The following is a 15524-nucleotide window of genomic DNA, read 5'->3' on the forward strand; positions in this document are numbered from 1 at the left end:
GCATACACAAACGTTTTGGCTTTAACAGCCTTCTTCAGGTCGTAGGTTCCTTGCTCTTGAGAATTCCCTCACACCTCCCAACCTTTTGTCTTCCATAATTTCTAGCTCAAACACCACATGTCCTTCTCTCTTTTTTCCAATTGAATAAACAATTGCTCTTTTCCCCCTCTTTTTACTGGTGGGAAGACAGAACTTTTGTCTTTCTGAGCTAATATCCTGGAATTTTGTAGTTTACCATGACTCGACCAGAATCATTTGGGTGGCAACTCCCTAACCTGCATCCCCCCTAGAGCCAGCCCTGCCCTCTACTCATTTAGGGTCACACCTCTCTACCTGTGTCATTCCATACTCCCTAATTCAAATCCATCATCTTCCTTTCGCTTCTCCTCTACCTGAAGAAAACAATCCCCCTTCCCTCCCTTCTGTCCTCACTTTAGTGTTCTGGTGTCTTCTCCAGGCAGGAAGCTAAATTGGCAGGGAGGAGAGGGAGAAGTACTTCCCTAAAGGAGCGCCAGCCCAACAGACCACAGAATGAGAGAGCCAACAGCCTGGATAACGAACGCTTGCTCGACACACGCTGCCATCTACAGGTAGGAGGAGCACACTGCAAGCAAACCCAGTGGCTGTATGTATCAAGCATCACAGCGTAGGAGTGCTGATGTAGAATCCGTTTTGCCTTTTAGATCACAATAAATAACATTACTAGATTAGCACAGTGAAGCAGAGGGGTTGTAGAGCATGCAGGTCTATAATTCTCTGAGAAGCTCTGTCTCTGCGGTAGCCTCATTGTTAGAAAGGTGGGCCGGTAATCAGATGGTTTCTGGTTTGAATCTAGGGGAGAACAACTGCCCCCTCTCATTGAAGCCACGGTAGTTCAAGGCCGACTGCGGTACTGCAGGCATTGTTTGCAGAAAACAAGATGCCCCATTCGAGTGAATGGAAAAATGTCAATCTTCGTGGGAATAAAAATATGTTTTGAAGACTATCATGGTACAAATAATTGCTTCTAATACACCAGATGTATGTCCTTGAACCGATATTTTTTTTTAAATCAGAAGAAGTTGTAAGGATAATTTAGTTGCTAATGGCAGCCTGGCTCTGTGGCTGATTGGCTCCAGGGGCGTGGCTCTGCGGCTGATTGGCTCCAGGGCCGTGGCTCTGCGGCTGATTGGCTCCAGGGCCGTGGCTCTGCGGCTGATTGGCTCCAGGGGCGTGGCTCTGCGGCTGATTGGCTCCAGGGGTGTGGCTCTGCGGCTGATTGGCTCCAGGGGCGTGGCTCTGTGGCTGACCGGCTCCAGGGGCGTGGCTCTGTGGCTGACCGGCTCCAGGGGCGTGGCTCTGTGGCTGACCGGCTCCAGGGGCGTGGCTCTGTGGCTGACCGGCTCCAGGGGCGTGGCTCTGTGGCTGACCGGCTCCAGGGGCGTGGCTCTGTGGCTGACCGGCTCCAGGGGCGTGGCTCTGCGGCTGACCGGCTCCAGGGGCGTGGCTCTGTGGCTGACCGGCTCCAGGGGCGTGGCTCTGTGGCTGACCGGCTCCAGGGGCGTGGCTCTTCCAGTGTCTGCATCTCTGCTGTGTGTGATGAATTTCTATTTCGATGCACAATAATCATTTTTTATTATTTTCTATCTATTCTATAAGTGTATTCCCCCTCCACAGATCCCCAGGAAGACTGTGTATGACCAGCTGAACCACATCCTGGTGTCTGATCACCATCTACCCGACAGCATCATCCTCATCAACACATCTGATTGGCAGGGCCAGGTAAGAGACAGAAAGGGATATACAGGAAGTGACAGGTTAGTAACCCCTCTCTGGTCTGTCTCCATGACGACCAGAAGGAAAAACAACAGATAGAATTATGAATTACTAAACTTCTCTTCACACCCTCGTATTCTCACATTCCCACATATTTTTCTCTGTCAATTTATTATTTTTATTTTCCCTTTCTCAAACTGTTCGCTTGCCTGCAAACAATGCCTTCAGGGTGTCTTCGTTACTTCCTGTTGAATGGGGAACGAGGGAGAGCTCGGTTTGTTGTTTTGGAAAGTCTATTGAAGAAGTTTGGTTACTAGCTATCTACATTTTGAGTTTAGATCCCGTGACGTGGTTAGCATCAGTTGCTGGGACTCAAATCAAATGAATTTATAAAGCCCTTCTTACATCAGCTGATATCTCAAAGTGCTGTATAGAAACCCAGCCTAAAACCCCCAAACAGCAAGCAAGGCAGGTGTAGAAGCATGGTGGCTAGGAAAAACTCCCTAGAAAGGCCAGAACCTAGGAAGAAACCTAGAGGAACCAGGCTATGAGGGGTGGCCAGTCCTCTTCAATCAAATCAATTGCTGGTCGGACTCCCTCTTGTCATTTGTGTGATTTAATCAAACAGTGCGCTTAAAGCATCAGACTGTCATGGTTTTCATATGGTGAAGGAGAGTCGGACCAAACTGCAGCGTGTCGATTGCGATCCATGTTTATTAAACAAACGTAAAACACGACTAAACACGAACACTACAAAACAATAAACGAAACGAAAACCGAAAACAGCCTATACATGTGTCAACTAACATCTAACAAGGACATCAAGACACTCAGGACAATCACCCACAATACAACCAAAGAATATGGCTGCCTAAATATGGTTCCCAATCGGAGACAACGATAAACACCTGCCTCTGATTGAGAACCACTTCAGACAGCCATAGACTTTCCTAGAACACCCCACTAAGCTACAATCCCACTAAGCTACACACCACATAGAAAAACCCATGTCACACCCTGGCCTGACCAAAACATGAAGAAAAACACAAAATACTTCGACCAGGGCGTGACACAGACTCCCTCTTGTCATTTGTGTGTCTTAATGATTTAATCAAACAGTGCGCTTAAAGCATCAGACAAGCTCAGTGAATATAGTTGATTTGATTAAAACACATACGATGTGTCAATATGGGAAAAAATACACGTTTTAACATTTCGACAAAATGATTGGTCGAAGAACAGATTACTCTTGGTCAACAAAGATTTTTTTTTTTTTTAGTAGGGGACACCACCCATTGGATGCAGTTATCACAATATAGTGGCTATATCCAGGAAAGCCAAAGTTCCAACAGCCGGGCCTAAAATAGTGTTTTAAGAGATCATACAAAACATTTTGCTGTGGCTCTTATGTGGATGATGTTAAAAAACATTGTTGTTCTGATGTGATTAATAAAGGAACATCTAGAATCTGCACTTGATGAATTTATGAAATTGCTCCTTCCAATTATTGATAAACATTCACCTGTTAATTAAGAAACTGACTGTTCGAACTGTTTAAGGCTCCATGGATTGATGAGGAATTGAACAACTGTCTGGTTGAAAGAGATCGGGGCAAAAGGAGTGGCTAAGTCCGGCTGCACATCTTTCATCCAATCAGATGGCTTATTCATCACAAAACCATTTGATGTTGCCAATTATTTAAGTGATTACTTTGTTGGCAAAGTGGGCAAACTTAGGCAGAAAATGCCAACCACTAACAGTGAGCCATCGTACTCATGCATAAAAAAAAAACTATAATGAAAGCTTTGAATTTTGTAAAGTTAGTATGGGAGAGGTGGGAAAAATGATTGTTATCGATCAATAATGACAAACCTCCTGGCATTGACAATTTAGATGGAAAGCTACTGAGGATGGTAGCTGACACTATAGCCACTCCTATCTGTCATATCTTTAATCTGAGTCTAGAGGAGGAAAGTCTTTGCCTGGAGGGAAGCCAAAGTAATTCCACTACCCAAGAGTGGTAAAGCGGCCTTAACTGGTTCTAACAGCAGACCTATCAGCTTGCTGTCAGCTCTTAGCTGTTGGAAAAAAATGGTGTTTGACCAAATACAATGCTATTTCTCTGTAAACAAATTAACAACAGCATGCTTATAGAGAACGGCACTCAATATGTACTGCACTGACACAAATGACTGCTGATTGGTTGAAAGAAATTGATAATAATAAGATTGTGGGAGCTGTACTTTTAGATTTCAGTGCAGCCTTTGATACTATTGACCAAAGATATTATTGAGGATAAACTGTGGTTAAGAAAACGTGTGTCAAACATGTAAAGTGAGGTGTACCACAGGGCAGCTCTCTAGGCCCTCTGCTCTTTTCTATTTTTGCCAATGACCCGCCACTGGTATTAAACAAAGCATGTGTGTCCATGTGTGCTGATGATTCAACCATATATTTAACACAAAAAATGTCAGTCTCTCTTGGCTAAGAGTTGAGGAAAGGCTGACTGCATCTCTTCTCCTTTAAAAAAAAAAGAAACAATGTGTTGGAAATTCTAAATTGCTTGCATCGTCAATTTACACACAGCACTGACACACACTTACCCCACCAGACATGCCACGAGGGGGTCTTTTTTAAATTTCACTAGGCAAGTCAGTTTTAAGAACAAATTCTTATTTTCAGTGGATAACTGCCTTGTTCAGGGGCAGAACGACAGATTTTTACCTTGTCAGCTCGGGGATTCGATCTTGCAACCTTTCGGTTACTAGTCCAACGCTCTAACCACTAGGCTACCCTGCCAACCCGGTCAAAAACAAATTCAAGGCAACACCTCTCCTCTATGTGACCTACATGTTGTGTGTATGTGCTGTATGTGTAACTGATAAGATGCACCCACGCACTACATGTCAATGTTTTTAAACGTGTATAAATTGTAAAGTATATTGACTGTCAATGTCTTCTTCGTTATGTGTCTGACCCCAGTAAGACAAGCTTTCACCATTGGCCGTCGACTAACGGGGATCCTAATAAAAAACTTTTTTTTTTAAATCATCCCCCCACCCCCCATCTGTTTTCATTCTCTCAGTATCTGTCAAGTGTTCTCCAGAACCAGCACCTCCCAGTGGTGTGTACCTGTACTACAGCAGACATCCAGGCCGCCTTCAACACCATCGTCTCACGCATACAGAGATTGTAAGCCTCACACCCATCCCTCTCTTTCTCTTCAGTCATTGTAGTACACTAGGATTCAGATTTCTGAAAAGCTGTACTGTAACTAAATTAACCAGTTACAGATGCAGCTATATTCAATTAACGTCTATTGTATACATCGAATGCAGGAATCGGGTTAACTAACAAAGACATATGGGGAGTCAGCTTGGGCTATACAATAACAATATTACAATAACAGGACATGAATCATATTACCATTATCCTCTTGTGTGTTCCTGTTGTGTCATATTGCCATTATCCTCTTGTGTGTTCCTGTTGTGTCTTATTGCCATTATCCTCTTGTGTGTTCCTGTTGTGTCATATTACCATTATCCTCTTGTGTGTTCCTGTTGTGTCATATTACCATTATCCTGTTGTGTGTTCCTGTTGTGTCATATTACCATTATCCTCTTGTGTGTTCCTGTTGTGTCATATTACCATTATCCTCTTGTGTGTTCCTGTTGTGTCATATTACCATTATCCTGTTGTGTGTTCCTGTTGTGTCATATTACCATTATCCTCTTGTGTGTTCCTGTTGTGTCTTATTACCATTATCCTGTTGTGTGTTCCTGTTGTGTCTTATTGCCATTATCCTCTTGTGTGTTCCTGGTGTGTGTTCCTGGTGTGTCATATTACCATTATCCTCTTGTGTGTTCCTGTTGTGTGTTCCTGTTGTGTCATATTGCCATTATCCTGTTGTGTGTTCCTGTTGTGTCTTATTACCATTATCCTGTTGTGTGTTCCTGTTGTGTCATATTGCCATTATCCTCTTGTGTGTTCCTGTTGTGTCATATTACCATTATCCTCTTGTGTGTTCCTGTTGTGTCTCGTAGCTGTAACTGTAACAGCCAGACACCCATCCCCATAAAGATAGCTGTGGCTGGAGCCCAGCACTACCTCGGTGCAGTCCTCAGGCTGTTTGTAGACCACCTCTCTTACAAGACCCCTGATTGGCTGGGCTACATGAGGTTCCTCATCATACCACTAGGTGAGTTTTTTTGGGGCCTTTCATAAAGTTATTCAGAACCCCTTTGACTTTTTTTCCCCACATTAATATTAGGTTACAGCCTTATTCTAAAATTGATTTAAATTGGGTTTGAATACTTATGTAAATAAGGTATTTCTGTTTTTTATTTTTTATTTTAATAAACATTTCTAAAAAGCCTGTTTTCACTTTGTTATTATTTATTTTACCTTTATTTAACTAGTCAAGTCAGTTAAGAACAAATTCTGATTTTCAATGACGGCCTAGGAACAGTGGGTTAACTGCCTTGTTCAGTGGAACAGTGGGTTAACTGCCTTGTTCAGTGGAACAGTGGGTTAACTGCCTTGTTCAGGGGAACAGTGGGTTAACTGCCTTGTTCAGGGGAACAGTGGGTTAACTGCCTTGTTCAGGGGGCAGAACGACAGATTTGTACCTTGTCAGCTCGGGGATTCGAACTTGCAACCTTCCGGTTACTAGTCCAACGCTCTAACCACTAGGCTACCCAGCCGTCCTGCCGCGGGTATTGTGTGTAGAATGATGAGGGAAAACAATTATGTAATTCATTTTTAGAATAAGGCTGACGTGGGAAAAAGGACGAGGGTCTGAATACTTTCCTTTCATTCATGTTTAAATTCATTCAGATCATTACAGTTTTTGGAAGTTACTGTGTAAATGTACATTGTTTTAAATGACACATTTCTATATACATGCTTTTCTAAAGGTTCTTATTGTGTATAATGTGCCGTCTATTCTTTGTTTCTATTCAGGATCTCACCCAGTTTCCAAGTACCTGGGTACCATCGACTATCGATACAACAGTTTATTCCAGGACACTGCGTGGAGTGACCTGTTTTACAAGCCAGAAGCACCAGTCATGGGTACGACACACACTACACACACTACACACACTACACACTACACACTACACTACACACTACACACTACACACACTACACACTACACACACTACACACACACACACTACACACACACACACACACACACCTATAGTACTACCGGGTGTATCGAGGCCGCTGTATATAGCTAGCCTGGTTACCAGATCTGTTGGTGCTATCATGAGAACAGATCTAGGATCAGAACAAGGAGTTGATATGATATAACCAACAGATCTGGGATCAGAACAAGGAGTTGATATGATATAACCAACAGATCTGGGATCAGAACAAGGAGTTGATATGATAGCACCAACAGATCTGGGATCAGAACAAGGAGTTGATATGATATAACCAACAGATCTGGGATCAGAACAAGGAGTTGATATGATAGCACCAACAGATCTGGGATCAGAACAAGGAGTTGATATGATATAACCAACAGATCTGGGATCAGAACAAGGAGTTGATATGATATAACCAACAGATCTGGGATCAGAACAAGGAGTTGACACCAACAGATCTAGGACCAGAACAAGGAGTTGATATGATAGCACCAACAGATCTAGGATCAGAACAAGGAGTTGATATGATATCACCAACAGATCTGGGATCAGAACAAGGAGTTGACACCAACAGATCTGGGATCAGAACAAGGAGTTGATATGATAGCACCAACAGATCTGGGATCAGAACAAGGAGTTGACACCAACAGATCTAGGATCAGAACAAGGAGTTGACACCAACAGATCTAGGATCAGAACAAGGAGTTGACACCAACAGATCTAGGATCAGAACAAGGAGTTGACACCAACAGATCTAGGATCAGAACAAGGAGTTGACACCAACAGATCTAGGATCAGAACAAGGAGTTGACACCAACAGATCTAGGATCAGAACAAGGAGTTGACACCAACAGATCTAGGATCAGAACAAGGAGTTGATATGATATCACCAACAGATCTGGGATCAGAACAAGGAGTTGACACCAACAGATCTAGGATCAGAACAAGGAGTTGATATGATAGCACCAACAGATCTGGGATCAGAACAAGGAGTTGACACCAACAGATCTAGGATCAGAACAAGGAGTTGATATGATATAACCAACAGATCTAGGATCAGAACAAGGAGTTGACACCAACAGATCTGGGATCATAACAAGGAGTTGATATGATAGCACCAACAGATCTAGGACCAGAACAAGGAGTTGGCACCAACAGATCTGGGATCAGAACAAGGAGTTGGCACCAACAGATCTGGGATCAGAACAAGGAGTTGATATGATAGCACCAACAGATCTGGGATCAGAACAAGGAGTTGACACCAACAGATCTAGGACCAGAACAAGGAGTTGACATGATATAACCAACAGATCTAGGATCAGAACAAGGAGTTGATATGATATAACCAACAGATCTGGGATCAGAACAAGGAGTTGATATGATATAACCAACAGATCTGGGATCAGAACAAGGAGTTGATATGATAGCACCAACAGATCTGGGATCAGAACAAGGAGGTGACACCAACAGATCTGGAATCAGAACAAGGAGGTGACACCAACAGATCTGGGATCAGAACAAGGCATTGACACCAACAGATCTAGGACCAGAACAAGGAGTTGATATGATATAACCAACAGATCTAGGATCAGAACAAGGAGGTGACACCAACAGATCTGGGATCAGAACAAGGCGTTGACACCAACAGATCTGGGATCAGAACAAGGCATTGACACCAACAGATCTAGGACCAGAAGAAATGAGTTGACACCAACAGATCTGAGATCAGGCATAGCTATTGCGAAAACAGAAGAGTACCAGAGTCCTCGTGTTTATGTGTCCTGTAAACTGTAGAAAGAATTTCTTCTTGAACGACAATAAATAAATGGCATCAATAAATCAACCAATCCTGTCATGTGTGGTGTACAGTGCAGGAGAGTCCAGACGTGGTTTCCAGGGTAACCCAGTATATGGTCGGGGCCAACGGAGCTCACCAACTCCCCATCGCTGAGGCCATGCTCACATACAAACAGAAGAGGTAAGGGCAACGTGTATATACACACACACACACACACATTTAGTTATCTCACTTTATGGGCGGAATTTTCGTATTGCACAAGTAATGTGCTGTTAAATGCAAAAGTTACCACATCTCATAATCTGGCAGCGCGATTGAATTTGAAACTTTTCGTTAACAGTGTGGATTATAAAGAGGCGTAGTGCTGTGAACAAGTATTTGCCCCCTTCCTGATTTTCTCTATTTTTTGCATGTTTTTGACACTGAATGTTTGTCAAATCTTTTATTTTTCATTTTTACCACTTTTTCCTCCCCGATTTCATGATATCTAATTGGTAGATACAGTCTTGTCCTGTCGCTGCAACTCCCGTACGGACTCGGGAGAGGCGAAGGTCGAGAGCCACGCGTCCTCCGAAACGCGACCCTGCCAAGCCGTCACTGCTCGCTTAACCCGGAGGAAACACTGTACACCTGGCGACCGTGTCAGCGTGAATTGCGCCCCGCCCGCCACAGGAGGTCGCTAGAGCGCGATGGGACAAGATCATCCCGGCCTTCCAAACCCTCCCTCGTTACCCGGACGACGCTGGGCCAATTGTGCGCCGCCTCGTGGGTCTCCCGGTCGCGGCCGGCTGCGACACAGCCCGGGATTGAACCCGAATCTGTAGTGACGCCTTAGACCTCTGCGCCACTCGGGAGGCGTTATCAGATCTTCAACCAAAACACTGGACCAGGCCAAATCCAGAGTGTTATGTGTGCTCCTTTTCAGCCATTCTGATGTAGAATTGCATCCTTGTCTTGCTTCACGACCCAGCTGTTCTTCAGTTTCAGCTCACTGACTGGATGGCCTGACGTTCTCCTGTAGAATTATCTGATACAGAACAGATTTTTTTTTTTAAATTTTAAGTTCCACCTTTGAATCATCTGGAGTCATGCGTTTTGGGCAAACACGGAGTGGGCTTTTTTGGATGACATGGGTCCCGTTTAATCTGCCGGAAACCAAACACTGCATTCTACAGTAAGATCCTCATACCAACGGCCAGCCTCATACCAACGGCCACTATCTTGTCTCATCGCTACAACTCCCGTACGGGAGGTTGAAAGTCATGCATCCTCGAAACACAACCCAACCAAGCCGCACTGCTTCTTAACACAGCGCGCATCCAACCCGGAAGCCAGCCGCACCAATGTGTCAGAGTAAACACCGTGCACCTGGCTACCTTGGTTGGAGCGCACTGCGCCCGGCCCGCCACAGGAGTCGCTGGTGCGCGATGAGACAAGGACATCCCTACCGGCCAACCCCTCCCTAACCCGGGCGACGCTAGGCCAATTGTGCGTCGCCCCACGGACCTCCCGGTCACGGCCGGTTACGACAGAGCCTGGGCGCGAACCCAGAGTCTCTGGTGGCACAGCTGGCGCTGCAGTACAGCGCCCTTAAACACAGCGCCACCCGGGAGGCCATAAACGCACATTGTTGAATACACGTTTCAAATTAAATCATCGCTGCCAGATTGTAATGTGATGTGTACGGTAATTATTTAGCATGAAGAACGTATAGTCCTTTTATGTGCGTCTATTAACAGCTGCTTAATGAACAGCCAATAGGATTCCTGGGGACGTGATTATTATGATATGATGATTATACATCAGTTAGGGTACTGACATAGGTCACGTTGGAGTAAGGTTGTACTGTGGTTATAGTACTGACATAGGTCACGTTGGAGTAGGGTTGTACTGTGGTTAGAGTACTGACATAGGTCACGTTGGAGTAGGGTTGTACTGTGGTTAGAGTACTGACATAGGTCACGTTGGAGTAGGGTTGTACTGTGGTTATAGTGCTGACATAGGTCACGTTGGAGTAGGGTTGTACTGTGGTTAGAGTACTGACATAGGTCACGTTGGAGTAGGGTTGTACTGTGGTTAGAGTACTGACATAGGTCACGTTGGAGTAGGGTTGTACTGTGGTTATAGTGCTGACATAGGTCACGTTGGAGTAGGGTTGTACTGTGGTTATAGTACTGACATAGGTCACGTTGGAGTAGGGTTGTACTGTGGTTATAGTACTGACATAGGTCACGTTGGAGTAGGGTTGTACTGTGGTTATAGTACTGACATAGGTCACGTTGGAGTAGGGTTGTACTGTGGTTATAGTACTGACATAGGTCACGTTGGAGTAGGGTTGTACTGTGGTTATAGTACTGACAGGTCACGTTGGAGTAGGGTTGTACTGTGGTTATAGTACTGACATAGGTCACGTTGGAGTAGGGTTGTACTGTGGTTATAGTACTGACATAGGTCACGTTGGAGTAGGGTTGTACTGTGGTTATAGTACTGACATAGGTCACGTTGGAGTAGGGTTGTACTGTGGTTATAGTACTGACATAGGTCACGTTGGAGTAGGGTTGTACTGTGGTTAGAGTACTGACATAGGTCACGTTGGAGTAGGGTTGTACTGTGGTTATAGTACTGACATAGGTCACGTTGGAGTAGGGTTGTACTGTGGTTATAGTACTGACATAGGTCACGTTGGAGTAGGGTTGTACTGTGGTTATGGTACTGACATAGGTCACGTTGGAGTAGGGTTGTACTGTGGTTAGAGTACTGACATAGGTCACGTTGGAGTAGGGTTGTACTGTGGTTATAGTACTGACATAGGTCACGTTGGAGTAGGGTTGTACTGTGGTTATAGTACTGACATAGGTCACGTTGGAGTAGGGTTGTACTGTGGTTATAGTACTGACATAGGTCACGTTGGAGTAGGGTTGTACTGTGGTTATGGTACTGACATAGGTCACGTTGGAGTAGGGTTGTACTGTGGTTATAGTACTGACATAGGTCACGTTGGAGTAGGGTTGTACTGTGGTTAGAGTACTGACATAGGTCACGTTGGAGTAGGGTTGTACTGTGGTTATAGTACTGACATAGGTCACGTTGGAGTAGGGTTGTACTGTGGTTATGGTACTGACATAGGTCACGTTGGAGTAGGGTTGTACTGTGGTTATAGTACTGACATAGGTCACGTTGGAGTAGGGTTGTACTGTGGTTATAGTACTGACATAGGTCACGTTGGAGTAGGGTTGTACTGTGGTTATGGTACTGACATAGGTCACGTTGGAGTAGGGTTGTACTGTGGTTATAGTACTGATGTAGGTCACGTTGGAGTAGGGTTGTACTGTGGTTATAGTACTGACATAGGTCACGTTGGAGTAGGGTTGTACTGTGGTTATGGTACTGACAGGTCACGTTGGAGTAGGGTTGTACTGTGGTTAGAGTACTGACATAGGTCACGTTGGAGTAGGGTTGTACTGTGGTTATAGTACTGATGTAGGTCACGTTGGAGTAGGGTTGTACTGTGGTTATAGTACTGACATAGGTCACGTTGGAGTAGGGTTGTACTGTGGTTATGGTACTGACAGGTCACGTTGGAGTAGGGTTGTACTGTGGTTATGGTACTGACATAGGTCACGTTGGAGTAGGGTTGTACTGTGGTTATAGTACTGACAGGTCACGTTGGAGTAGGGTTGTACTGTGGTTATAGTACTGACATAGGTCACGTTGGAGTAGGGTTGTACTGTGGTTATAGTACTGATGTAGGTCACGTTGGAGTAGGGTTGTACTGTGGTTATAGTACTGACAGGTCACGTTGGAGTAGGGTTGTACTGTGGTTATAGTACTGACAGGTCACGTTGGAGTAGGGTTGTACTGTGGTTATAGTGCTGACATAGGTCACGTTGGAGTAGGGTTGTACTGTGGTTATAGTACTGACAGGTCACGTTGGAGTAGGGTTGTACTGTGGTTATAGTACTGATGTAGGTTACGTTTGAGTAGGGTTGTACTGTGGTTATGGTACTGACATAGGTAACATTGGAGTAGGGTTGTACTGTGGTTATAGTACTGACAGGTCACGTTGGAGTAGGGTTGTACTGTGGTCATGGTGCTGACACAGGTCAATACCAGAGTTCCCAAGTTCTCCGGAATTCCTGGTTGGAGGATTCTGGATTTCCTGCTTAATCCCTTCTCTGATTCCAACCAGAATTTCTCAAAAACGTGGTAATTTTGTAAAGTTACTAGAATGCAGCCAGCCCCACCTGGGAGCCTGTTACTTTCAGAGAGACGCTGGTGTGTTGAGAGCAGAATCCTGTTAACCAATGCCATTGTCTCTGTCCATCACTGTGTGTTTGTCAATAACATGTTCTTTGTTTTATGTTTTCTTTGTTCTTTTTCTATCTTTGAAGGAAAAAGAGCTTTCATTTTGATTTTGCAGTAAGGTATTGTGGTCTGCTTCTCCTGGTGATTCATCCACCTGCCCTCCCTCTCTCTCTGTCTGTTTGTGGCTCAGTCCCCCTCTCTCTCTCTCTCTCTCTCTCTCTCTCTCTCTCTCTCTCTCTCTGTCTCTCCCTCTCTCTCTGTCTCTGTCTGTCTCTGTCTCTCTCTCTCTCTGTCTCTCTCTCTCGCTCTCTCTGTCTCTCTCTCCATCCACTCTCCTCTCCCCTCCTCTCCTCAGCAGTCTGTATATATCTGTAACCTGACACTTTAACAGCCAGCTGCTAACAAACACACAATCCTTACAAGCATTACTCTCGAAATTATCATAATAATATATGACATTTAGCCAACGTTGTTATACAAAGCGACATACGGTACATATGGGTGGCCCCTGCGGGATTCGAAACGACAACGATCCTGACGTGGCATGCTTCATTGTCTATCAAGTTAAGCCACACATGACTAACAAGCGATGTAGCTAAATATGCATGGTCCCTGACAAATTAACTATAAAATGAAAAAAGGGAATCTATGAGAAGTGTACTGATAAAGTGTCGGGTTGTCAGTTACAGCTGCTGTTCTCTGTCTCCTCTTCCTTCTCTTTCTTCTCTTCCTTCTCTTCCTCCCCTCTTTCTCCTTTTCCTTCTCTTCCTCCCCTCCTCCTCTTCCTCCTCTTCCTTCTCTTCCTCCCCTCCTCCTCTTCCTCCCCTTCCTTCTCTGTCTCCCCTTCCTTCTCTGTCTCCTCTTCCTTCTCTTCCTCCTCTTCCTTCTCTGTCTCCTCTTCCTTCTCTGTCTCCTCTTCCTTCTCTTCCTCTCCTCCTCTTCCTCCTCTTCCTTCTCTCTCCTTTCCCTTCTCTTCTCTTCCTCCCCTCTTTCTCCTTTTCCCTTTCTCCTCCTCTTCCTCCTCCCCTCTTCCTTCTCTTACTGCCCTCCTCCCCTCTTCCTTCTCTTACTGCCCTCCTCTTCCTCCTCCCCTCTTCCTTCTCTTTCTCCTCTTCCCCTCCTCTTCCTCCCCCCCTCTTCCTCCTCCCCTCTTCCTTCTCTTCCTCCCCTCCTCCTCCCCTCTTCCTCCTCCCCTCCTCTTCGTCCTCTCTTCTTCCTTCTCTTCCTCCTCCTCCCCTCTTCCTTCTCTTTCTCCTCTTCCTCCTCCCCTCCTCCTCCCCTCTTCCTTTACTTTCTCCTCTACTCCCTCTCTTCCTCCCCTCCTCTTCCTCCTCCCCTCTTCCTCCCCTCCTTTTTCTTCTCTTCCTCCCCTCCTCCTCCCCTCTTCCTCCTCCTCCCCTCTTCCTTTTCTTTCTCCTCTTCCTTCCCTTTCCCCTCCTCCTCCTCCCCTCTTCCTTCTCTTTCTCCTCTTCCTCCCCTCCTTTTCCTTCTCTTTCTCCTCTACTCCCTCTTCTTCCTCCCTCCTCTTCCTCCCCTCCTTTTCCTTCTCTTTCTCATCTACTCCCTCTTCCTCCTCCCCTCCTCTTCCTTCCCTCCTCCCCTCCTCTTCCTCCTCCCTTCTTTCTGTTTCCTACCATTCCATTATCTCCCTGTGTGTGATGTAATCAAGCTTCCTTGCTAGATTGATTGTCCTTTGTTCTAATATGGTCTGATGGAACATTAATGCATGTACATTGGCCATACGTCTGGTGTGCGTCCCAAATGGTACCCTATGTCCTATATAGTGTGCTACATTTGACCAGAGCCCTATGAGGGGGTGGGAAGGAGTGGGTGGTTGATTTCCCTAGCCTAGCTGGCAGGGTTGTGGTCAATTCCATTTCTATTCCAGTCAATTCAGAAAGTTAACACAATTCCAATTCAAAACATTCCTTGTTGAAAAGCATTGAAGAAATTGTCATTTTAGTGTACTTCATGAATTGACTGGGAATTGAATGAGATTTGACTGGGAATTGAATGAGATTTGACTGGGAATTGAATGGGATTTGACTGGGAATTGAATGGGATTTGAATGGGAATTGAATGGGATTTGACTGGGAATTGAATGGGATCTGACTGGGAATTGAATGGGATTTGACTGGGAATTGAATGGGATTTGACTGGGAATTGGATGGGAATTGGATGGGATTTGACTGGGAATTGGATGGGATTTGACTGGGAATTGAATGGGATTTGACTGGGAATTGAATGGGATTTGACTGGGAATTGGATGGGAATTGACCCCGACCCTACTAGCTGGTGCTGTGACTTTCCTTTTCCTGAAACCTTCCTGTGTCCTTTTGGTGTGGTGGTGTCTGATTGGCTTCAGCAGGAATGATGGGATGGCTTGGTGCAGGCCAGTGATTGGCTATGCAGCATGCATGTCTTGCTCCCTGCTTCTCTGCCACCAATCAGGTGTTGGGTTGTTGGGTACTAGAAGGCAACCGGGGCATATGATTGGATCAAATTTTAAGTAG

General features: G+C 45.1%; 1 protein-coding gene across 6 annotated transcripts in view; it reads left to right on the forward strand.

The window, feature by feature from the left end:
- pacs2 (phosphofurin acidic cluster sorting protein 2) overlaps window positions 1-15524 on the forward strand; it is a 134095-nt gene that overhangs the window by 108009 nt on the left and 10562 nt on the right. For 4 of the 6 annotated variants that reach the window (XM_065004392.1, XM_065004390.1, XM_065004391.1 and 1 more), the window contains 7 exons: window positions 458-590; window positions 1657-1761; window positions 4841-4947; window positions 5799-5953; window positions 6718-6828; window positions 8778-8886; window positions 13098-13130. In XM_065004392.1, the coding sequence (XP_064860464.1) occupies window positions 458-590; window positions 1657-1761; window positions 4841-4947; window positions 5799-5953; window positions 6718-6828; window positions 8778-8886; window positions 13098-13130 (753 nt within the window). The remainder of the gene's footprint in view (window positions 1-457; window positions 591-1656; window positions 1762-4840; window positions 4948-5798; window positions 5954-6717; window positions 6829-8777; window positions 8887-13097; window positions 13131-15524) is intronic. The other 2 variants (XM_065004393.1, XM_065004394.1) reach the window with 1 other exon arrangement.

Source organism: Oncorhynchus nerka, linkage group LG18 (assembly GCF_034236695.1).
Source record: "Oncorhynchus nerka isolate Pitt River linkage group LG18, Oner_Uvic_2.0, whole genome shotgun sequence".
In the NCBI taxonomy this organism is placed as follows: Eukaryota; Metazoa; Chordata; class Actinopteri; order Salmoniformes; family Salmonidae; genus Oncorhynchus; species Oncorhynchus nerka.